This window comes from Hirundo rustica, chromosome 19 (assembly GCF_015227805.2).
Source record: "Hirundo rustica isolate bHirRus1 chromosome 19, bHirRus1.pri.v3, whole genome shotgun sequence".
In the NCBI taxonomy this organism is placed as follows: Eukaryota; Metazoa; Chordata; class Aves; order Passeriformes; family Hirundinidae; genus Hirundo; species Hirundo rustica.
The window spans coordinates 6,849,901-6,874,170 of NC_053468.1; the positions used below are offsets into that span (position 1 = coordinate 6,849,901).

The following is a 24,270-nucleotide window of genomic DNA, read 5'->3' on the forward strand; positions in this document are numbered from 1 at the left end:
CAGGTCTGCCACCTCTGGCAGCATTTTTACCAAACATTAAGGAAGATTTTTCGCCCAGCACAATGAGGCTGCCACATACCTTCTAAGAGTAAAGGTTGCCCAGCACATCCCAGCACAATATGCCTCATTTCTTACCATCAGGCTGTGTTTCTCTTTGCCTTCCCTCACAAACAGGTATTGGGAACACCAGATTTAGGAGGTCTGACTAATGGTATGTATGTATGCGTGCTTTAATTCCATGTACATCTCCACAGCAGCCAAAAGGTTCCATCCTTGTCTCACTTGACCATGTCCCCACTGGTCCTCCTGACCTCCCTTCTGTTTGCACCAGGTTTTTGTGCAGTTTTGCAGTAAATGGGTTAATGGAGCTGATTATTTTATTTTATTTTATTTTATTTTATTTTATTTTATTTTATTTTATTTTATTTTATTTTCCCAGAGGCATCAGGCTAGTTTTCAATTTAATCTATTCCATCTAAACATGTAATTGGGAGGAAGCTGGATGAAGAACTGGGGACGTGAAGGGAGGCAAATACTACTCTTTGAGTGGTGATACAAGTTAATATGTAAAAGAGAATATATCCACAGTGCAAATTAGAGTTCAGGCTCTGTCAACAGGCAGTGAAGACTCTCCTAAACAGATGCTTCCAATAGTAATTCAGAATACCTAAACCAGAAGCCTAAAGTTAAACAGCATGACTATCACAAACCCATAGTATCTCAGTACTGCAATTCCCACAAAGAGTTTATGTTCTATTTACAAATGTAAATGATCTGGGCTTAAGCCGAAATACTTTTGCTTAATGTTTTCTTTCTGTGGAAAAACTGAAACCTTCCCCTTTGAGGGGCATTGAAGACCCTCTGAAGGGCTCTCCTGCTAACACAATAAACATCTGTGGGTTCTTTCCTCCCTAATGCTGTTTTTCTAGGGGTCCCTCTCTGATGAATTAGCAGTCCCAGTAGAGTGCGGCAAACAATCCCACACACCACATTTTAGGAAATGGTACTACTTGGAACTGATTGGTTTGGTCTGCCTTAAAGCAGGCAAGTTAACACCACATTATCAAATGGACTGAGGTCACCAACCTCCACCAGATGATCTGCTTAAAAAAAGAGAGAAAAAGAAAATTTAAAAATTTGGATTCCTTTCAGAAATCTGAGTGCTCCAAGCTGGAAGCTGTAGGCTTGGTCACTTCACAGCCCACCCACCTAAAGATCAAGATGGACTTGAACAACCTCCTCCAAAAAGCCAGAAAAGTGAAGGGGGTTGGGAGGTGGGAGGAAGAGTTTCATATTTCATCTAGCACTTTTAATAGAAAACAGAATGTGGTGGGAGGTTGAAAGGAAAATGGCAAATCCCTGGAGATCCCAAGTGTTAGCCTCGCAAGCCAAAGCTGTCAATCACACCATTTGCCCTCCGACTCTACTTCTTGAAAGGAAGCAAAGAAAGGAGGAGCAGACTGGCACATTCAACCACTAGGTGTTACTGTTGCTCCACGGACTTTAGAATAAGGAAAACAACTATCTGAGACATCATCTGCAGCTGTACCTGAAGATTTAAACCACAGAAACGAACTCCTGGATTCACATACTGCGACTCAAAAATCAGAACACTTTGGTGTCTTTTCTTGGGGCGGCCATAGAGGCAGACTGATGTTCCTTGGGTTTGTTTTTACATCTCTGCTTTGTTTCTCCATCTATCAAATGGAAATAAAGACCCTCATCTCCCCTGGGAAGGACTTTGAGGCCACAGATCAATAAGAGTTGAAGTTCTTGACAATCTGTTGGCATGAACAAAGCAATAAGGTTTGCATGAGCTTTTCCTGTTGATTCCAGAATAGGTTTCCTGAGAGAGACTGAACTGAGTGTTACCCTGCAGACTCATGACAAAGAGCAGGACTGCACTGCATCCCTGTCAATGCACCTTAATGTCCTGTTTCCCTTTGGTCTCCTGCCATCGCTCCACCCAAAGATTTTTCCAGAGAGCAGCCACACTTCATCCAAACCACCATTTACTTAATCAACTATGTTTGGATCCCCAGAGACACATCCCTGCCCTGAGCTTCTTAACCAACAAGCTTGGAGATTACAATACTGATTTTCTCCTTAATTTTGAATAATGGGCTACAATGCTCAAAAATAGGTGTTCTTTTCTCTCAATTCCTGTATTCCAGGCCTTGCCCCCAGGTGAACCAGTATAAATAAATGGACGACGTAATGCAGATCTCTGTCTGCACCCTCTGAAGAGCTGTTTCTGCACACACACAATAAATGTCATGCGAAGCACAGCAACCAGGCAGAGCCTTCGCTTCATGGTGAGCTGTGCCATGTGGTTGTACTTCTAACCCAGGCAGCATTTTCACACACAACTGGAGTGCTCCAGGGCGTGTTTCCCAAAGTTTGGAAACATTGCTACAGTATATTAAACAAAGCACCAATACTGAGCCACAAAAGCTTATGAAAAAATTTTTTTTGAGTTGTTTTCATAGGAAAATTTTTATGTGCCACATTAAACGAAATACAATGCAAACTTTAAATACTGAAAGACTGAATGGTTTGCAAGGGCTCAAGTATTATCTGAAAGCTGACTGGCATTACATTTTACTGCTGCTTCCAGTAAAACTAGTGGGTCTCTATCTTGGAGGCAAATATCCTCTGATCTGCAATTCAGGCAAAAAGCATCACTTGCCCTCACACAGCAATCATTGCATCTCTCACTCAAGCTCTCACTGGCATTTCTAGAGCGAAGAAAAACTTTCTTGAAATATTATTGATATCTTGCAGTGGCTTTTGGCTTTTGAAGGAAGAAGGAGAATTTTTACAAGGAAAATCACCTAAAGATGATAATTTTTGCTTGCTACCAAAACATTTTGGTGGAAAGCCTGCCATCTAATAAATGCAAGACATAAAGACCATTACCAGCATTGTCTGGAAGTAGTTCACCTACTGCTGGGGTTTTCTCTCTGCTGCAGTCTGACAAAGAGTTTTAAATCAGTGAAGGAAAATGATTCACACACATGTACTCTCAGCCAACAAAACACCAGGAACTAACATAGCTTTTCCCACATGCCTAAGGCAGATGCTGATAACATCAAATGTACTTGACTTAGATGCCTTTGAAAACAGTCACCCTAAGTGGCTTGAAAGCTTAATTCCCACTTTCTAAAGTGACTTCAAACCCTAAATCACATGGATAAATCCCAAAATTGCACCCTTAGTCAGCTGTACTCTCCTTACTCTTCAGTGGCTAATATAAACACACAAAGACCCTATCTGACACTCCATCTAAAAATTAATCCTAATTGCTTTCTGGGCAGCTGCACAAACAGCCAGTTTTACCCAGTTTCAGTTACCTCTTATGCTTTATTTCCTCTTCTTCTGTGCTGATGTCCACAATAGGACCCTTTATAACACATTTCTCTCCATGTGCTAGTGTCAGCTAATACCATATGCCAGCTAAGGCTGTCCTGGTTCTTCTCTCTGGGCCACCCTTTCTGTCTTTCCTTTGGAAGTCACGGGTCTGAAATGTGGAAAACAACAAAGCTGTGGAAAGAATTAAGTATGAGTTGTCCCAGCTCATTGTGAATTTGGTCCTGAATCACACACGAATCTTCACAAACAGAAAGCACACATCCAGTCTGCTACAGCAGAATCGAATTCACGGGTAGTTGCAGCTACTGCTTCTTCATTGTCTTAGTCCCACAAACCTGAAAAGAAAGGTTTTCCTGAAGTTTAAAATACTGTGTGAACATCGGGATGCCACTGTCACACTGAACCACTGTAAACTATCCCTACACAAGGAGTGAAACAACAAAAGAGTCTCCACTGTGACAGAGAAGACTGTACCCCCTCAGTTAGAGCAGAGCATTTCTGGCTCACATTTATTAGCAGTACTGGTAATAAACATTTACATCGTGGTAGCGCCTAGAGGCCCTGTTTGAAAGCTTGTCTAGAAGTGCTATTGTACCTGGGCACTAAACAGCTCTGAAGCAGCACATCTGTCTGCCAGATGTTTTATTTTCTTAGAAGCTGCCATTGCAAAAAGCCTCTTGCTTCCCTTAACAAGCCTCAATAAGAATCTTCAAGAGCTTGCCTTCATTATCCTTCCAAGGAGAATCTGCAGTTAAAATTGCAATGAAACAAGGAAGGAGAGCACTGCTCGAGCTAGTGAGGGACACCAGAGCGGTGCAGAATGATCTGAAGACTACATTGACAGAGGGCTCTGGAAGAGGGCACTGACCTCTGCCTGTTTCATCCCTCCAGGGCTGCCTACCAGGGCACTGGGGCCAATGCACAGCAGCATTGCATGGATGTGGCCAGCAATGGCGTGCAGCAGTGGGCTTGGTGGTCTCTATTCCTTCTTTCATTGACTTTTGGACCCTGAAAGGTTGCACAGGAGTCATGGGTTTTATCTAATCATGGTTCAAAGATTGGTATCTATGGGTGGAAAAATGGTCTGAGAGAGACTTTCCACTTTCTCCCACTTCTGCCCTCAAGAGTCATCAGCTGTTATTCCTCTGGTCAGTGCTCAGGGGTCACACAGCTCAGGGGCTGGAAACCCTGCTGAAAGCAGCAGCTGGGAAGTGCCAGGAGGATTTTCCCCTTACCAAAGCTGCCCTGGGGCACACCAGCACGTACATTGTGAAGGATCCCTTCGCTCTTCTGCTGTGACACCATACTTGCTCCAGCAGACTGATGAGCAGGCCGGGCAGAGCAGGGACAAAGCGGGGGAACAGTGAGGGGACAGCGGGGATGAAGCACACAGAATTCACACACAGAATCACCAGCTTGGAAGAGACCTTTAAGATCATCGAGGCCAACCCATGCCCTAACACCTCAACTAAACCATGGCACTGAGTGACACATCCAGTCTTTTTTTTAAACACATGTAGGGATGGTGATTCCACCACCCCACCCCGGGCAGACCATTCCAGTACTCTATCACTCTTTCAGTAAAAAGCTTTTTCCTAACATCCAACCTAAAATTCCCTTGGCACAGCTTAAGATTGTGTCCTCTCGTTCTGTCAAGCAAAGACACTGCGGGGACACAGTGAGGCAACAGCAGGGACACTGCGAGGACGGAGTGAGGACACAGTGCACGAACACGAGGACGGAGCGGGGACACCGAGAAGACGAAGAGGCGACTTGAAGGGGACGGAGCACTAAAGAGAGCACGGAAAGAGCGGGAACAGAGCTGGGACATGAAGTGGACACAGCTGCGACGGAGCGGGGACACAGAGAGGACACGGCAGAAGTACAGCGGGAACCGGCCCGGGGACATGAGGAGGACAGAAGGAGGACAGAAGGCGAACAGCCCACAGAGCCAGAAGCCGCCTCACGCCGCGCCCCGCCCCTCGCGTCACGTGACGGCGACACAGCCAATGGCAGCGCGCTCCCGCCGCGCCGCGCGTTGCCGGGCAGCGGCCGCGGGGGGGCGCCGTGCCCGCCCGCCATGCTGAGGGCGAAGGTGCTGCTGGTGGGGCCCCGGGAGGTGAGCGCAGGCCGGGACCCCCCCCGCCCCGGCCGGCAGCGCCGGGCCCCGCGGGCTCACTGCGGCGGGAGGGGGGCAGGGAAGGAGGGGAGAAAGGAAGGAGGGACCGGGCCTGCACGCACGGAAGCTGAGCGGGAGGGATGGCGCGGGGCGTTTGGGTGAGCACCGACGTTGTGGCTTTGGCACATTAAATTCCTGCGTGTGTCTTTCACCCCCGCGTTCTGCTAGTCTGGAAAGTCGGTGTTGGCAAACTTCGTGTCCGAGAGCACGGAAGGGATCTGCAGCTACAGCCCGACGCAGGGGGTGAGGTGAGCGAGAGCCCCCAGAGCCCCGCGCTCTGCCGTGCCCTCTGTGGGATCATATCCCATTGTGTATCCATCATTTCCGCAGGATCCTGGAGTATGAGAAGCCAAACCTCCATGGGAACAGCAAGGGCGCTGGGTGTCGATTCGAGCTATGGGATTGCAGTGGTGATCAAAAGTAAGCCAGCATTGTTGCTTCCTCCAGGTTACTGAACTCTTGATAGTTCTGTTTACGAGATACTCATACTTAAGGCTCGAGCCAATGATCTGTTAGACATGAGGAGTATTCCTGACTCTTTACCCCAATACATTTTTATAGTTTCTGCTGTAAAGCATCCAACACTAGGTACTCTCTGCCATGATCTCAGCTGAACTCTGTTTTGGGTAAGGACTGACTAAAACAGTGAAGTCCACAACTCCTGGAATGAAGTTCCAGATACAGGAGACAGAGGCCCACGCTGTAATTGCCTTCATCTCTGTTAAATTATGTGAGTGGACTTCAAACAATGTATGCATATGATTGAGGCCTTAATTTCTAAAAGATGGAATTGAGAATGATCCATTCTTAGGCAGTGTTTTATGACGTTTGTATGAGCTTTTGACCAAATTCTACATTGTCAGCAAATCATCAAATTAGAAAACCATGGGATCAACTATCATAATAGATAAGTCAAAATACTTGGAATATGATCTATAACTGGCAAAGTTACTGATGTTATAGTTAAAAAAGTACTTGTTCTTGAGAAGCGGAAAAATCACGAGGAAGTCTGAGTGCACGTTTCTGCTCTACAGCTGTCAGTCTTTCAATTTTCTGTGTTTTTCAAGGTTTGAAACATGCTGGCCAGCTCTGATGAAGGACTCCCACGGTGTAATAATAATCTTCAACCCTGAGCTGCCCAGCCACCTGAAAGAAATCGAGATGTGGTACTCGTGCTTCGTGCAGCAGCAGCCACTGCTTGACAGTCAGTGTCTCCTGGTGGCACATCACAAGCCAGGCAGTGCAGGGGACACAGAAAACCTGTCCTTGGGTAAGGAGATGGAAAACTCCATTTGTAGCTCAGGGTTTTTCATTGATCTTTGTGTGTTTAAAATGGTTAGTGCTTCATGGCTTGCAGTTTTTATTTAAATTTGTTGATTGAAGAGCACTAAAGTGCTTTGCAAAAACAGAAATAATGGATTTCTAAGGTCACCTAGAAGGTGAGCAATATTCCCGTTTCACAAAAGTGGAATAGGAGGTTTGAGTGGCTTCTCCAAGTGTGCATGCAGCTGAGCCAGAAATTAGTACTCCTGCCATATTTCCTCATCAGTAGTAGTTTGGGTCTTACATTGGATTTTTTTTTTTGTAAAATACACTTTTGAGGGTGTTTAAGTCTGTATTTTGCCAGTCAAAAGAGTAGGAGCCCTTTGAAATAAAAGGCTAATGAGCAACATCTTAAAATTGGCAATAGTACCTTAGATACTGCAGAATTATTTGTGGTTGCTTATGGTTGTGAAAACACACCAGTCCCTTTTGGGCAGTCTGCTCCAGTGTTCAAACAAGCACAAGTTTGTTATAAGCATTAATATATTAATACATATTTAATACAACAGTATCATTCCATAATTTTGAAGTAATCAAAGAATATCATATCACTTCAATAGTCAAATTGCAGTTCAGTGCTCAATTTGTTTAATTCTTCTTAACTGAATGTGAGGCCAAAACCAGACTTCACACTTCAATAATAATAAACTTTGAAGAATTTAATCTGGCAATAAGCTGTATTTGTTTGCAACACTGACAAAATCTGCTGCATTTCTCCTTGTCCTGCTCTGTGCTATCTGGAGTGTCAAATGTGTACCACTAAATTCCAGCTGACTTCAGCATGAGCTGTCTAATGACCTTGACTGTGACTATTTCTTTTTATAAGAGGAATATACCTAATTATTCTTACTTACTTTCAAAGGTTATCCACTGAACAAGCTGAAATTGATACATTCTAACTTAGAGGAAGATCCTGAAGATGTTCGGATGGAATTTATCAAGTACTTCAGAAGCATTATCACCATCATGAATGAGAGCAGAGAGAGGGAAGAAATGTCAATTATCTCATAATATTAAAAAAATACTGAATAAGGAAGAAAAAATATGATTTTCCCTTTGTAAGCTACACTAGCCTGTAAACAGACCCTCCCACAGAGAATCTGCCAGGCTGCAAATACTTCAGTCTGTGAACAAGTGCTGACATCAGGTGAACTGTGGTGCCAAGGAGAAGGCTGCATATCCAGGAATTTGAGTAAATTTGTAGCTGCACTTTGACATCAGAGGCACAGGAAGGTGTTATTACGTTAGTGTGGCCCAAAATACAGAGGTATGGGTCATGTCCTCAAAATTCAAAGGAATTCTGCAGGGGTGAAGGGTGCTTGGAGAAGAAAGCCTGACAGAACATAAGACACTCGAGTTCTGCTGAAGCATCTGGGCAAAGTGTTCATTTTAGCTGGAGAAGTCTTATCTTTGGAAATCAGTACAAACTGATTGGAACAGAGATCTGAGAAGAAGCCATGGTGTAGAATCCAGTTTTTATGTTCCAAGTTGTCTTTCCCTTGAAGAGAGCACATGGCACAGCCATTGCCTTGGCAGGACAGGACAGGTTGCAGTCTTTCTCAAGACTTAAGTTTTTCTTCTATTCCAACAAAATAAACATGTTGTGAGGACAATTTTTAGGTCTCTCTGGGAGGAAGGAATTGAAATCTTGGTTTAGTGCAATATTTTGACTTATGTCAGGAGCTCCAATTAGTTCTGCATTCTTCAGAGGAGGAAAAGCTGTTTCAAAATTTTACTGTTCCCTGTTGCATTGAAATAAGTGGTTTCATAGATAATTTACTTTCTGATTTGTTTGGTTTGCACTCATTCCTGTTCTTCATGTGTTTTGCTGCAGAAGACATTTTTTTTGTAACATGCATTACTAAGGCAATAAAAACATTTTAAAAAATGCATCCTCTTTGTTCTCAAAGGGGAAGTTAATTATGGGTTTGTGGAACTCTTAGCAACTTGTTTCATTTTTAGTAAGAAAAATAGTGATAAACTTGTAATAAATTTCAGCCTACAAGAAGAGATGTAGCCAAAGAAATGACACCACATTGACACTGTCCATTAGTAAACATCCTTTAGAGAAAGTATGTTACAAGCCAGGAAGTACTTCATGTATTTTAGTGCAAGGCAACAGGAGTAAGAAACTCGGGTTTTTCAGTGATACAGCTTAATTAATTACTATTTTTCCTATTTTTATTGTTCTCCGAGGAGTGAGTAGGCTGTCCTTGTGCAAGTGCCATGCGAGGTGAAAGATTAAAAGATCTCTGAACAGTTCCTGTTCTGCCATTAAAGCGAAAAGCTACAGTTGGTTCTGGGAGGCAAAGAGGGTGGTACTGAAGGAAAACATCAGTGAGAGGGAGGACACCAGGAAAGAAACAAAATAAGCAGAAAAAGATGAAAAGAGTAGGTTGGAGGTGAATAGTGGGAAGCAGGCATTTTAACATCTATGTTTTATTTACATGATTTTTGAACAATCAGGCTTTCTGTGCTTGCAATCAATGTCATAGGGTGGTCTGTTGGAGGCAGTTCTTAAAAATACACAGTCTAACTAGAGAACAGTTTTTTACATGCTGTCTTAGATTACTTTTTCCTTGTTGCCAGCTGTGTGGTGCTGGAGCCAATTTTTAAAATATACTGCCTTAATAAACTCAGTTTTTCCCAACAGCAACATTGTGATATTCACTGGTAAAAGACTGGTGTGAAACCTACCAAATATTTTATTTGGAATGTAAAACTGTTTGGGTGATTCCAGGGTTGAAAAGTCAATGAACTTTCCTGTTCACCACCTTGCTTCATATAAAATGTTAATCATGATCTCACATTAAACTCAAAAAAAGGTTGTAAATTACAGGTATCTGTAGAGTGCAACACACTGTTCATCAGAGAAGAAAAATAATGTTAGAACCAAAGACAGATGCCTAGACTTGACTTTGTATCATCCGAAAAGGTCATAATGCACAATAAATATGGAACATCATTCATAAAATCTGGCCAAGAAATGAATTTCTGTCACTGCTGAAGAACAGTAAAGGCATGGAGTCATGCAAAATTAATCCTTAATACTGGAGAAGATAACAGAGAAAGTATTTATTCAGAAGTATCTTTCATTAATGATTTATGAAGGAGGACACCCAGCTAGGAGAGAGGTGTGGGAATGCCAAGGAATGCACATTGGGTCTCTGCCTTTCTGAGCTCTCTGAGCCTGCAGAGCCCCAGGAGATGCTGGGTTACTGATGATCCTGGAGATGAGGAGACCAGGAGATCCTGGTGTTACTCAGACTGTGGGGCAGTTGTGTCTGTGCCTGAAGCCAGGCGGTTCACAAGGGGCTGTTCCCTTCTCTGTCCTATTTCTGCTTGGGAAGCCAAGGAAGTGCCAGGCAAGTGTAAAGGAAAACTGGGAGCAGGTGGCAATCAGCCACGAATCAGCTGGCAAGCTGTGGGTTTGACTGGGAGTGGGAACCATCTAGGAGCAGAGGAGAACAGCAGCTTTGCAGCAAAAGCACTCTTATTTTATTCTTCCACACTGAGGACCTCACCACTATGCTGAAAAGTTTGTAAAGGCTTTTTGGAACGGCCATTCCAAGAAGAGAAAGGCAGACAACCAGTGAAGTCTGTCAACTCCTCCAAAATGCAGCCTTCTCCAGGTGTCCTTAGTCTCTTAGAGTGAACAGAGCATGTCCCCTTCTCATCCTGTCAGCAGCCATGAACTCCAAACCCTGGCTTTGTATCAGCTGTGCACAAATCGGGAGCCTCCAAGTTCCCTATCCCTTTCTGTGGATCCCTGTCCATACTGGAATTCAGTGGGTATTTTTTCCAGTGGTTTTTCTGTCATAGTTTTGGGAACTGAGGCTGGAATCAGGAGCATAGAACATTTTAAATATTAATTCAAATAAATTCATCCTCCACAGTGCAGAATCCAAAGTCTCCAGGATATGCCAACCGTGCAGTGACAAAACAATCTGTCACTTCAACAGAAGTTATTCAGGTGCAACATTATTTTGTCACTTGGCACTGAGTAATGATAATCCTGACAGCTTACTTCATTTTATTTATGATGTACAGAAATGGTTTTCAAAGTTTTATTGCTGTATAGCTACAAAACCCTTTATAGCTGTACGTGAGTTCTACTCACGTTGACACTCACCTCCCACAAAAGCAGTACATCATTGCTCTGGAGAGCTGACCTGTCTGGACAGAGTCAGCATGGAAATTTGATAGGGAGCAGTCAGAATCAGCACCCTGCTCTGCAGGGTTAAAATGCAGAATTTCAAGACTTCAGGGTTATATCCATAAAGTTAAAGACTGTGGCTACTTTGCAGGCTAGTCATTGAAGATATTTAGGCTCTTCAGTTATAAGAGTTTGCTCAGTTTACCTCTTACAAGCTGTCTTCTGCACGCACAGAACGTTGTGAATCCAGCAATTCCTGTTGAGGTTGAAGACAGTTACAGGCAGTGCTGCCCAGATGTGTGACTTGTTTACAACTAAACTTTGGGGGTAGCAGCAAAGCTGAATGAAATACATTTGGACCTTACCAAAAAAATGCAGCTCTCTTTTCAAGTCATATATTTTGAAGGCCAGGCCTTTGGTCTCGGTTGCTCTCAGTGGTATTGTTCTAATGGACACAATAGACATAAGAAATCCCACGTTCCTATTTCTATTATTGTGTTGCCAAGTGACTAAAGGGAGTCACGTAGGTCCCCACATTGAAGAGTGCCCATCCATGCTGGGGTTTTCCATGCTCAGTTTAAAATATGTAGGGTGCTGACATGCAGATGCTTTAGGAAGCAACTTATAGAAGGTATCCAGGAGACCTTAAAATCACATTTTAAACAACTCAAATTTTCAACAGCGGTACCTTGCTCTGGCAGTCACTTGTATTTCCTCTTATTACTTCTCCAGAATTCTCCACTGGTGGAATATTTGGTGCAGCAAAGATGTGGCAAAATTCCAATTTACCTTGTTGAGAAGTTGCCTTTCCCAAGACGCTGGGAACACTGCAGCAGTAATTCCCAGTTTCAGTTGGAGCTCTGCGTGCACACACGGACACCAAGGCACCGAGGAGTACCAGACATCATGTGCTGCTACTCCGAGCAGTCCAGGGCTTAATTCCTGTGTACAAAGCAAGCCTTTTGTCACTTCAGGTGTGCATTTTTGCATTGATCCATACAGTTTATTTACTTAGGACAAGTTTCTCCTTGACTGAGCTTTGCATAACTAGACACCTTGGAAGGGCACCTGTTTAGAATTTGCTGAGAATTCATCCTGTGAAAATTCTTCACAAGCTACACCGAGAACCTCTCACCTGGTGCTGGAATCACCAGAGAGATGGAACTGGCTTGTTCAAGTGGAGTTCAGGTTTAGTCACCCATCCTTAGAAAGATACACTGAATCAGGAAAAGGCCACTGAATGGCTAAAGAAGAAAGAAACAATTGGATAAGAAGTGGTAGGGGTTTTTTTCACTCTAGCAACATAGCAAGGGGATATCCTTGATGTTTGCAAATAAGTCATAAAGAAAGAAAATTGACTGCAATTATTTGGTAATAAGGTAACAAGAGCAATCAGAAGAGCAGAAATGTTGTTGAAAAAGGGCTGGACCATTCTAACTAAGGTACACAAACCTAACTATAAAGCACTCACTTACCATCTGCTCCTTTTGCTTATTCCATCCCTGCCCTTAAATTGTATGTGGAAATAATTCGACCTTGAACACAAGTTTTGTTAGGTTGTTGTTGTTTGTTTTCTTTTTCTGAAAGACACAAAAAGCAGAGGAAATCTAATACATTCTGTTTGTGTGTAATCGAAACTAAAATACAGCTTTGGCACAATACTAAATGTGAACAAACTAGTCAACCAATAACTCTAGTTTGGAAGCTGAAGGTTTCTGACAGAGTGAGAAAAACCTCGTTCCATAACCGTGTTTAATTAGCAGTTTGTGACAGATTGTCACTGGACTTGATCCTTCTAGTCTGTCTCTTTTGAAAACAAAAGACTTTTTTTTTTTTTTTTTTAAATTCATGCAGGTATATTTATGCAGAGGTGGCAGTGAACCAGAACATGAACTCCAAACTTCCTTGAACTTTGAGAAACTTGCATTCTGATTTGTACTCCCCAGCAGGAGATCAGCTGAAGACATAGGTTGTATTTACACATATGCAGAGGAATATGTGTAAATGGGTTTTATCAACCCATACCAGAAGAAAGATTACACAAAATTTCTCACGTGAGTCTCACTTTAGAGAGTACTGGCTGAAGACGGGCACTGCGTTTTGCTTGCATAACTGTCAGACAGAAACAAAAAGATGCCACATGTTTTGCTGAGTTCTATTGTCTCTCCCTCCTTTTGTAAGGAAATTAAAGCCCATTTCTCTCTTAGTTCCATGAAATCTATCTGAATCCTGGTAACAAGTCTCTGAGAAATTGCTCAGAGGGAATAACAGACAAGGGTACACCCTCCACTGCTATGTTACTGCTCCATGAGTTCCAGACAAAAGCATTTCTTGTGGTTTGGCAGCAAGCATCTACTCCTAAAACCCTGGGATTGCATTGTTCTTTACATGTCAAATGTTGACTTAGTACCCACAGGCAAAGATTGCAGTGTCCCTCTTTTTAGGAGGGACCTTCAGGTTTCCTAGGCTGCTGGGGTCACCTCTCACAGCAGTGACACCATTTGGGAGAGTCACACCCGAGTGGACTGTAAAGAACAGGCCCTCAGGACTGCCCTGCTATGAGCATTCCAGGATTTTTATCCTGACCTAGGTTAAATGGTAATACTCCAGAAACTGAGCAACTGACTGCCAGGCCCATAATAACAACTCTGAATCATTAAATAAAGATACATCTTCAGGATAGATTATTGTTAAGGCTCCAAAATAGTTCTGCTGTGTTTGGAATTCTAATAATGGTAGGCAAGCTTGACTGGAACCTCTAATGATACAAAGATCTTGCAGTTTTGCTTATCTGTAGCTAAGTTAATGAGCCTGGGACCCAAACACAGCTATTATGAGGCCCTTCTGCTCAGAATGGTGTATCTTTACTTTTAAAGCAGATCATTAAAAGTAATATCTAATGAAAACTCCATCTGTTTTCCATTGAGTGTACACTTGGCTTTTTTCTTTTTTATTCTCTAAGGCTCCATGAAGCTTTGCAGCACACAGGGCTGACACTGTCACATGCTAACAGGACAAGCCAGCCCTTGATGCAATTCCTTTGTCCAGGGAAGTTAAATATTGGGCATATCTGGATCTATCAACATAAAGGTAACCTTTTGGACCTTTAATTTCTTTCACATCCAGGAACTGGAGAGAGATGCACAAATATGAAGTGGTGTAATAAATTTTAAGTCACACAGACCTGCACAGAACCAAATCTACAGACCATAAATGTTATTGTAAAAAAGCATTAGCAATAAAAGCTGAGACTTGCCACTCTGTTCTCTCTCTTCTACCCAGCTAAATGGGAATTTCTGAGCCCTGTTGAGACACAGGGTCTGTGACACAAAGTTGGGCAACTGTGATACCTACAGACACTCTTACAGTTTTCTATCACATGAACCTACAGAAGCCAGACACATGCACATGCAGTTTCCATTACTAAATAATTCATTTGCCAGTCCCAGAAAAACCTGGGTAGTATCAGATACACAAATACCTTATGCTAAGTGCTGTTAAAGCCTAGTTTCCAACAGACTTGAGCCTTAAGGATTTGCCCAAGTGTAGAGTTTCTGTCCTCTTAAAGGGTTTTCCTCCCTTATTCCCTATACAGACATAGCTACCTGCAGTAATGGGTTTTTTAGGCATTTCACAGAACAAGAAAGACATGCCTAAACTGACCATGAAAATTAAAATGGTTTTTCCCATCAAAAGCAGGAAATTCTGGAACAAACTCCATATAAAGTGAGAAACTGGGAGAATAGGAGAGACAACAAGAAGAGCATATTTTTGAATAGCACCAAGCTGTTTATGAAAAAGATTGGAAACTTGGCTCACTAAAGAAGCAGAAGACTGGACTCAGCAATCCAAAAGATAATTTTATTTCTACATTTCCTTCACCAGAACTGGTGATAGAATAGATATCTTTTCCTTTAGAATTAGTTTTCTCTGCACTTGCCTGTGCAAACGTGTAAGTTAAAATGCATGGTACCTCTTTCCCATGCCCCAGCAAGGACAATAAAAAGAGAATGTGAACTCTTCTGTGGCTTGTAACAAGCATAAATTAATGATGTCTTAATATGCCTCCAATGTGGCAAAAAAGTCCCATATGTCCTACAGCTTTAAAAATAAAGCATATCTTCTATGGTTGATCACAAATAAACCAGAAGAGAATAAAGCAGGTAATGTGGAAATATAAAGAAATAAAGACTGATTCTTAGCTTTTGTTTTTGTAAGAAAATAAGAGTCATGTTTATATTTGTTTATATGAATTGGCCCCAAATAATGTTGAAACTGGTTCATAATTCCCACTCAGATTTTTAGAACTTACAATATTTAATTTCTGCAAGTTCTGTAAAAATAGACAGCCAAGTTAAGACAGATTATTCATTTCTCATTGAAGAAACAGGCTAAAATGAACTCAATCCCCATTAAACATCAGAGAATCCATGCCTAAACACAATCCAAGATATAAATCCATAGGAAAAAAATATTTCACTGTTTGCAGAACTACTTGTATTGAATGAGATCACAGAGATATAACATCAGCATGACAGAATCTAATCACCACTCAACAAACATTTTGGAAACAAGTCAGCAACCACATCTGCTTCATCAGAACCAGAGCCTCATGTGGCAGGAAGCTTATTAGAGACCCTGTCTCTCATTATTTTGTTTTTGCTTATAACTTCTCAGCGTGAATATTCAATATTGCAAAATCAAGCAGCTTCCTTTACAGATCATCCAGAAAGGAGAAAGAAATTGTGTCAGACATTCCAGATCCTGAAGAAATTGGTGCCTGTGGAGCTATGGATTTCTACCAGCAAAACATCTGGCACAAAACAACATTAAACATGAATAACTTGCTTCTCTTTCCCCTTACCATTGGTGTGAGGCAATAATAACTCCTCTGAAGTTTTCTTGATGTATCAAGCCTGAAAACAAGACAAAAGAGAAGAAATCCAGCCCTTTAAACATATCAAGACATAGCAAGACTAAGTAAAGGAATATAACTCAAAATACCTTATTTTCTTAGTAGCAGAAAATGTTACATTGTGAGACATTTTTTTTCTTGGTTACTATAGATGAAACAGTTGCTTTACAATACTACGAGTTCAATTTAGGAATTCCCATTTGATGTTCTTTTGTAGCTTTGGCCATAGCTCCAGGAGTCAGAGCCTCTGAGCAGGTAAATTTGGTAAAATTTACAGGGGAAAACACCATTCATAGGGAAATCTGTCCAAGAGTGAAGCCAAATGTTCAAAGTCTCAACCAGGGTAACAGTAGCTCTGTGTACTCATCCCTCCTTAGATAAAACACTTCCTAAAGTGAAAGGATTCATCTCAAACACTTCTAAATTGGGTGGTTCATATGCACCAGCCCTTGAGTCACCTCTGCAGTCACAGTGGGTGATGTGAGGCTGTCCCTCCTCGCTGTGCCCAGCAGTGGGAAGGGCTTGGGAAGACGGGGGGCTGTGGAATGTTGTGTGACTGAAATACAGGCACTTCCATCTGGGGAGTGCCATCAGTCCTATGACACACAACAGCTCCTGGTTTCCCTTCACATTCCTCAGCTCTGCAGGAGTTGTCCTTGCACATGAGGCTGGGCTGGCAGTGGCATTTGGAAGTGCTGAGTAGTGGGGTGGCACTCACCTTCCCTGGCAGGAAGGATGTTGGATATATCCCCACTAGGGCTCTGTGGTGGGCAGGCACATTTTATACAGAGAAAAGCTCTCAAACAGGGTCCCACTCTGCAGACACATCAGACAATATCTTCCCAAAGCCTCTGGATAACCTTTCTTCTTTCTCCATCACCTTGTGGACAGATAAAAAACCTTTCAGGGAAATCTTAAGTCGGTGTTCCATTTCAACCCCACAGATGTCAAAGTGTCACACTCTTTCTGCTCAGCTAATTGCCAAGCCCCCAGCAAAGGGACTTTAATAGGTTGCACCAGGCAATAAACCATCATCTATTGGCTCTAGCAACAAGGAAGGAAGAGAGGGAATGCAAAGCTGGAACAAAGCACAGACCCAGAGCAGGTCCAAATACTAGCAGAAACATCCAAATATTTGATACCAGATGTTGTATTCAGACAACTTTAACAGACCTCCACAGAATATTAAATGCTTTTAGTGTTTTCAGTACCCAGCCCTCTCCATCTGAGCACTTCTGCCACAGGGCACAAACAAAACACTGCTTAATATTAATCAAAGAAGTGAGTCTTGCTCTGCAAGTTCAATATAAAAAAGAGTAAGAGCAAACACGTGCTAAGCTGTTCCTGGAAACACTGAACACAACAGAGGAGCTGTCTTGGATTACAGCATTTCTAAATTATGCTCAAAGTCTTGTTTTAGGGAGCATATATTAGTGATATGTTGCCACAAATATTGTGCTAAACTCTGAGCACTCTGCATCTCTGATTAATAACTATCCCATTCATAATATACCAAATTCATATTTCCTTGTTTTCCTAGAGTTTCCACAGATTGTTGCACAGCTTCTAGTCCATGGGAATGTTGCATCCTTTTTCCTGGATATCTATTTGGGTATCACTTCTTTACAGATAACATTAATTTTTGCCTGCACCCTTTTTTAGCCCCATGGACTCCTTGTTCTCCTATTAGTTCATTCTCTCTAGCCCATTAACAGCCTGTAGCCATATGTACTAAAATTTATTACTTATTGCACACATCTGTGCAAAACATTTTTCCAAATTATTTTAATTCTTGAAATCCAGGACTACCTACATTTGTCAAACAATACCAGGCTGTTGAAACTGTGCAGTTGCAGCTGAGGTCACTTCTCCCTTATTTTCTCAGCTGCCAGTGCACCCTCCTAGTCTTTTTCTGCTGATTTAACTCTGCAAAGGGGAAGGATAACAGGATAAGTATCTGGCCCAGTTTTCCCTCTCTGCAGTAGCTCCTCTCCATCATGGATTTAATTCACTTACTTTTCTTAACCAGCCACATCTATTGCCACCTCCACTTCCCCCTTCCCTGTATCTCTTGCTCCCTCAGTCAGTAACTCCAACTCAGAATACAGCTCTTCTTTAAAAGATGTGACCTTCTCGGTTGTCTCCTGTTCTTTCTGAGAGGCTGACAGCTCTGTCAGCCTTCCCTTAAAACCTCCTTTTATAACTGACTGTAGCCTCTTCCTATGAACCCCTCGTGCATCCCACCAGGTGCAGCTGGACCATGGGATGTGCTGAGCTGCCACCGAGTTCTTGTGTGTTTACTCAGCTCAGGCACTGGATGGTGCTCTTGGCACTTTCATGCTGCAAAAGCTCTTTCCAAGCTCTCCCACTTCTCCCGAGAGCTGTGAAAATTCCCCGGGGTCGGATTCAGTTGCATATCTAAACCTCTAAATCCCAAGAAGAGCATGTTTTGACTACATAGAATGTAGCTGAGGCTGCAGTGGAAGAAGCTCAGCTAGGTAAGGACCAATGCCAAATGAAATGTCACTGCCTATGACACACAAATCCACCGAGCAGTGGCTTTCACAATCAGCCTCAAATATTTTATTTGCTAATTGGTTCCTTATCAATGTTCCCCATAGCAACAAGGGAGATGTAAGTGGCACAAAGTGGGCTGAGTGACATTATGTCTGCATGTAAATGAGACAGGGATTGTGCATGGAGGGGATGATCTGAGGGAGGTTAACAACATAATGTGAAACCTCCTGAGGTCTCAGAGGAGAAAGGAGCTTCTTAATGCTGCCTGAGTGAGGCAGGGAAGCTATCTCAGCAGCAAACCTTTCTGAGAGAATCAGACAGATTCCATAGAAAATGAGTTTGTTTGATCTTTTTGCCTACTAAGAAATGTTGATTTTACACCAGATGTTTGTCTTCGGTTATTTTTCATAAGAAGGTCAGAAGATTTTTGGTATGTTTAAAGGTGTCATGAATAAGCAAAGGAAATATGGGGGGAAAAAAGTAAAAGTAAAAGAAAAAAGAAGCTATAGGGAGATAGGAGATAAAATGTTCAGGTTTTTTTCCTTTCTTCTACTGATTTTTGTGCATCCCCAGGTAAATCAGGCTGTCTCTCTGAATTTGCTCAGCCTTGTAAATTGGAGATAATTCCTTCTCTCCCAGATCTTCTAAAAGGCTTTCTTCAATGGGAGGTGCCGTAGAAGTACAAAATATTTTGTGTGTCTGCATCTAAGGAACATAGGCCTGGAAAAGGCCCTCTAGCAAAATAAAGAAGCAAATAAAGAGATCGCTGTGCATTTAGGAGAAATCAAGGGAAAAAGGAATAAAAGGATTCATAAGGATGGGGTGGCATTGATGAGAAACATCTGGACTAGCTGGATGTACCCACTGGCCTAAGATGTGGGATTTAAACTTGCATTGATAAGTACTTGGATTGGACCACCTCGGGATATACAGACACCAGCACAACCCCAGAAAAGGCTCAGGAATCACTGAAGAATCCCACCTGGAGGAAGGCCTTGAATTACACTTTCCAGCAATCCTAGCTGGATTAAACAGTCCAGAGGATGGGCTTGTTCATCTGAAGGACTTGCACAGACTTGGTGATCCCCTGAAAGCCCATGGCAACTCTTCAGCTGCCTGGTCCACTGTTCACACACAGACTGCTCCATCTTCTTGGGTATCCTCCTTCTAAATGTCTCCAAAGACAGTTCTGAAAGGGACAAACTGAGGGTTAACAGCACTTGGATGAATAAAACACTCCAAAATGAGCACTGCTGTTGAAGCCTTAACATGGAAATCTTCTGGCTACGCCATTTAATACGACACACATGGGACAATGAATTTTACAGTACTTGCAACACTCCCTCCTTCTCTTGGCAAGTGGGCACTGCAAACCATTAGAATTTATGGAACAACTGAGCTGCTTGTGCCTCAGAGGAAGAAAATAGGATAAATGACCCAGTCCTGCAGATCTGACATCACTCATCTCATTGAGGTTAACGAACCGGCCGTCTCAAGATTCGGAAGTTGAATGCAGGAGATGCTACTGCTCACACAGGCTGCTGCTTGGAGAAATGCTACTACAGGCAGCACTTCTGTGTAAAACAGCCTCGAGAAGCAGAAAACCTGTTGTTATTTTAGGTTTGTAAAAGAAGAGTACAATCTCATGAACAGAGTGGAAAACAAGAGAGTTGTCTCTGGGGTCCCACTGCCCTCGTTGTCCCCACGTGCAGGACCATGTTAGGTTTGCTCAGTGAGGTCTGATAAGTGTGTGGTGACTGACACAGGCCTTGCTGGTGCCTCTCTCCTCTGTTGTGACATCCTGCTGCAATAACAGAGCTGCCAGGAGGAAGCTCTTGTCCAAGTCTGCCTTCAGCAGGGATTCAAGTAGGGATGCTGGTATTGCAGTAGTTGCAGTGTGTGCAGGTAACTTTGTAGTGCAGGTTTAGTGAGTCTGAATGGGGTATGGCATATTTTTAGATCTTCCCAGGAAGGAGTGTGTAAGCACAAAGCAGAGTTGTGTCTCCCTGCAATGGCAATTCTGATGTACTGCTGAGCAAGGTTACCCAAAAGACTCTGTTCTCAACGTGCCCTTTGTTACTCACACAGACTGAATTACTGATTTCTTGGTTATTTTGCAGGAAGAAATATTGTTTAGTTTCATGGTATATCACAACATTCAATGAGCTTGTCCCTTGGGAGCACCAAGAGCTCTCAGATCTTAATATAGACATCTTTCAAATGAGATCATTAATGTGTACATATCTGAATTTAGGGCCAATGCAAGCACTTCAATTTTTTGCCTGCCAAATTTTCATTTTTGGCTCCATTTTTCTTCCCATATATTCAAAGAACTGCACCACATGGAATTCTTTAAACAATAGATGGGATAACATAATTTTTCAATTGCTCTTGAAAAGGTTTTTAACCACATAAACTATTCCAGGGTTCGCTAAGAAGTTACCATTGCAAATAATGTAATTGTTCCAGACTAAATTCCTTGCATTCCAGAAGAACTTTTGAAGCAAAGAGCATGACTGATTTGGGATTTTTAACCAGCCTCTTTATGGTAATACTTAGATGAATGTAAATTTTCTCCAAAAGCTTTGCTTTAAAAAGAAAGGACCAAAGCCCAAAACCACTCATAGCTGCAGAACAAATACTTAATGCTAATGACCCATCAATCTCAACAGAAGGAAAGTAAACATTTAAAAATTAGGAAACTGAACACTCTATTTTAAACAATAGGAAAAAAAAAGTGAGAAAAACAGTAGATAAAATCTGGCAAACCTAGAAATATATAAAGTGCAAAAGCAATAAATTCTGGTTTTCCTCTTCTCCCTTGAGAGCAGGACAAGGCTGTTACTTGCCTTTGGAATGAAGCCAAGGCTCACTGTCCTGCACCACTGAGTCCCTCCTTAAAGATGTGTGTGATTTCTGCTTCCCTAGGCTTCACCTGGAATTTAAAACACACTTTTATTTTCTGGTAACATGTTTACTCTTATCATCTGAAACATTCTTGTTGCATTCCTCCAAAGATGATGTCATTGCGTGGTTTGGCCAAAGGAGACTGTTACCCAACTCTCCACTGTGTAGCACCTCCAGGTAGAGTAGGTGGGGAGATGAAATCTCCTACTTGCTGAGGCAGAGAGCCCCAGTTCTGCAATTCTCTTCCCCCTTGGGTGCACTGGAGTTTAGCCTTAACAACCCACAAAGCCGCTTCCCAAATCCACCTCCTTACTGATTTTTCTTGGATTAATTGAATTAAGCAGTGGGTGGTTTAAGAGATGAATTACTCTGGGAGCAGGGCCTGTGATGCACTGCAAGCCCCCACCATACAGGGCACAATGGAATCCAACTTCTTTGTGGCCAGTAAAGCAGCAAACATGGAAAAAAGCACTTTTGGACCTTTTGGATCTCCATTTTGATTCTAATGGCCAGCTTCTCAGTTCCCACGCATCAGCCTGTTTCCATTGGATTTACACCAGATGCAGAATTTGCCTTGCAAGTCCAGAAATTTAGTTTATCTTTTTAAAGACTCTAGGTTTTGCAGAATTGGCTTAGCTGTCGTTTAAAACAATAGTATCTTGTATCACTCAAAACAAAAGGAATTAGCTCTGTATTTATTAGCCAAACTTCCTGTGCATACAAAGATTTGGGATCATACTCTTCCTCAGTCTGATCACAGCCCTGCCCCTTTAATCATCCACAAAGAGGGACTTGCTGGAGTTGCAGGGACTCCCCAAAAGCTGTGCACTTTGTGGCAAGTACAACTGCGTCTTGTCCTGACACGGATCTGGGACACAGCCAGGGTAACTCAACCAGCCTCAGGATCTGGGACTAGTGTCACAGATAAGGACAGTGATAATTACATTCTTCAAAGCCTCACTTGAGGTTAAAGCGCCCCAAGTAAAGGGAAAGAGAAAAACAAACAAACAAAAAAAAAGGCAAAGACACAGAAAGAGAAAAATCTTTCTACATGATCAAAAAAATAAGCAGGGAAAGCTCCATTTGGTACTTGAGACAAGCACAGAAGTCAATCAACCATAAGATCTTTTAGGAAAAAAGGTTTAATAAGCTCTTTCTCCACTTCTTTATTTTCATCAAAGAAAATAAAAATACTTCTTCTCTCCTAGATATGTTATGTCAATTACTTCACTCTGCTCTTTGCAACCAAACAATCCCAGTCCCCCTCAGTTTCCTCCTAGTCTCCAGCAACCACTGTGTGTACACACACACTGCTTGCCCCTGGATGTTACTGTTCAAACAAAACCTGCAAACTTCTTCTTTTCAATGAGCCTGCAGGATTAAATTTCAGGCAGAGTGCAAGGTGACAGCCACTCTGTACTGACACAGCGCGCACTCTCCAGGAAGATGCATCTTCCATTCGCACGTGTCTGCTGCTTGTGGTGCTGATGCTGAAAATGCCCATGTCAGGCTTTTAGGCCAAATAAATTTGATAAAAATTCATGGGATTTTAGGAGCATTATTTCTGGAGAAGCTTATTCCAGAAATAGTCTCTGCTCACCTGTGTCACTGATTCCTTAACACTGCACTTGTCTAACATTCGCACCACCGGGACTGGAATTGAGGATTTCTGCTCTCTGCTGCTTCTGTGCTGCAAGGCCTTTTCCTCTGGCTGAAAACTGCTGCTAAACCTCCTTTACCTCTTTGAAGATTTAGCTGAGTCATGCTGGGAAATCCTTTGAGATCAAGGCTATAAGAACTACAAGTGAATAGAATTAAATGGGACATTTTGGGAGGCACAGAGGAAGTTACTCAATTGTTCCAGGTTAGAAGACGTTCTGTTAGATACTACACAAACCTTCACCTCTGTCAAGTCCAATTACTGTCCAGAAAAGAAAGATTAAGCAAGAACCACACCTAAACTGAAGAACAAGAAAGGAAAATAAAAGTACAAGCCCCTTGAGAGTTCATATATTTTTCAGCCTACATAGAAAACCCATTCAGTATGTTAGCTCAGGAGTTCAGATAGAGACTTGGAAATGTTGCAATTCCAATAGTCAATATCCTGTCATCCCATCTGTGAAAGTGATGAAAGTGAAATGATATTCATCCCTTAATAAGCACTTGTAGGTACAGCAGATATCAAACTTGTTATTATCTTACTTGCTTCTTGCAGGAAGAGTGATCTGCACATAGTTTGATCCTTGACCGACCAAAATGTGTCAGAGTTTTGCCTCAACAGGAACAAGATGGAATTAGCTGCTAATATGGGTGCTCTGAAGTACCCATATAAACACACACCAGGGTGGAGTTTCAAGAGCACAGTTCCTACACTCAGGACTAGATTTTCAGGGAGATTCATGCACTGAATGCTTGTAACATCCAGCTACTTACTTTAAAAAGCCTAAGCAGGAGCTAAGAAATTTGTAAATGTACCTCAGCTGATAGATACTTCATCCTTTGATCACTTGCCACTAAGTCAGCAATTCTGTGAGCAGGTGACACTTTTGGGTTCTCCAAATTTCCATGAAGAAAGCCCTTGATGTCTCAATTCAGGAACACTGAAAAGTTAAGTCTTTAGTTTAAGCCTGCTTTATACAATGGCAAAGACAGATTTATCTCAACTGATCAAAAAGGGCAAAATGGAATAATTTTTAAAGACTCCCTATTTCAGGTTTGCATTTGGTTTAAATGAGCAAAAATTAAAAAATTTTTTAATGAAGAATCTTGTGCCTTGCCATACCGTGTATTTTGGCTTGAAAGACTGTGCCAACAAATGAAATTCAGTTTAAAAGTGACTGATTTTAGAGTATGCAAGCCATAAGAAAAGTGAATTGTAACAGATCCTGCCCTTGAAAGGAC

General features: G+C 42.2%; 1 protein-coding gene across 3 annotated transcripts; it reads left to right on the forward strand.

The window, feature by feature from the left end:
- The first annotated feature begins 5,410 nt into the window (after positions 1-5,410).
- Positions 5,411-14,234, forward strand: IFT22 (intraflagellar transport 22). 3 transcript variants are annotated; one of them, XR_009208425.1, is made up of 7 exons: positions 5,411-5,491; positions 5,720-5,799; positions 5,882-5,971; positions 6,619-6,821; positions 11,763-12,004; positions 12,885-13,084; positions 13,993-14,228. XR_009208425.1 is itself a non-coding variant. In XM_040082851.2 (5 exons), exons 1-5 carry the CDS (start codon positions 5,453-5,455, stop codon positions 7,883-7,885), a joined length of 561 nt encoding a protein of 186 aa, XP_039938785.1. In that variant the 5' UTR covers positions 5,413-5,452; the 3' UTR covers positions 7,886-8,766. The 3 variants fall into 3 exon arrangements, 1 of the variants encoding a protein (XP_039938785.1); XR_005703671.2 differs by having other exon boundaries at positions 12,885-14,234; XM_040082851.2 differs by lacking the exons at positions 11,763-12,004; positions 12,885-13,084; positions 13,993-14,228 and adding an exon at positions 7,737-8,766 and having other exon boundaries at positions 5,413-5,491.
- Positions 14,235-24,270: the final 10,036 nt, after the last annotated feature.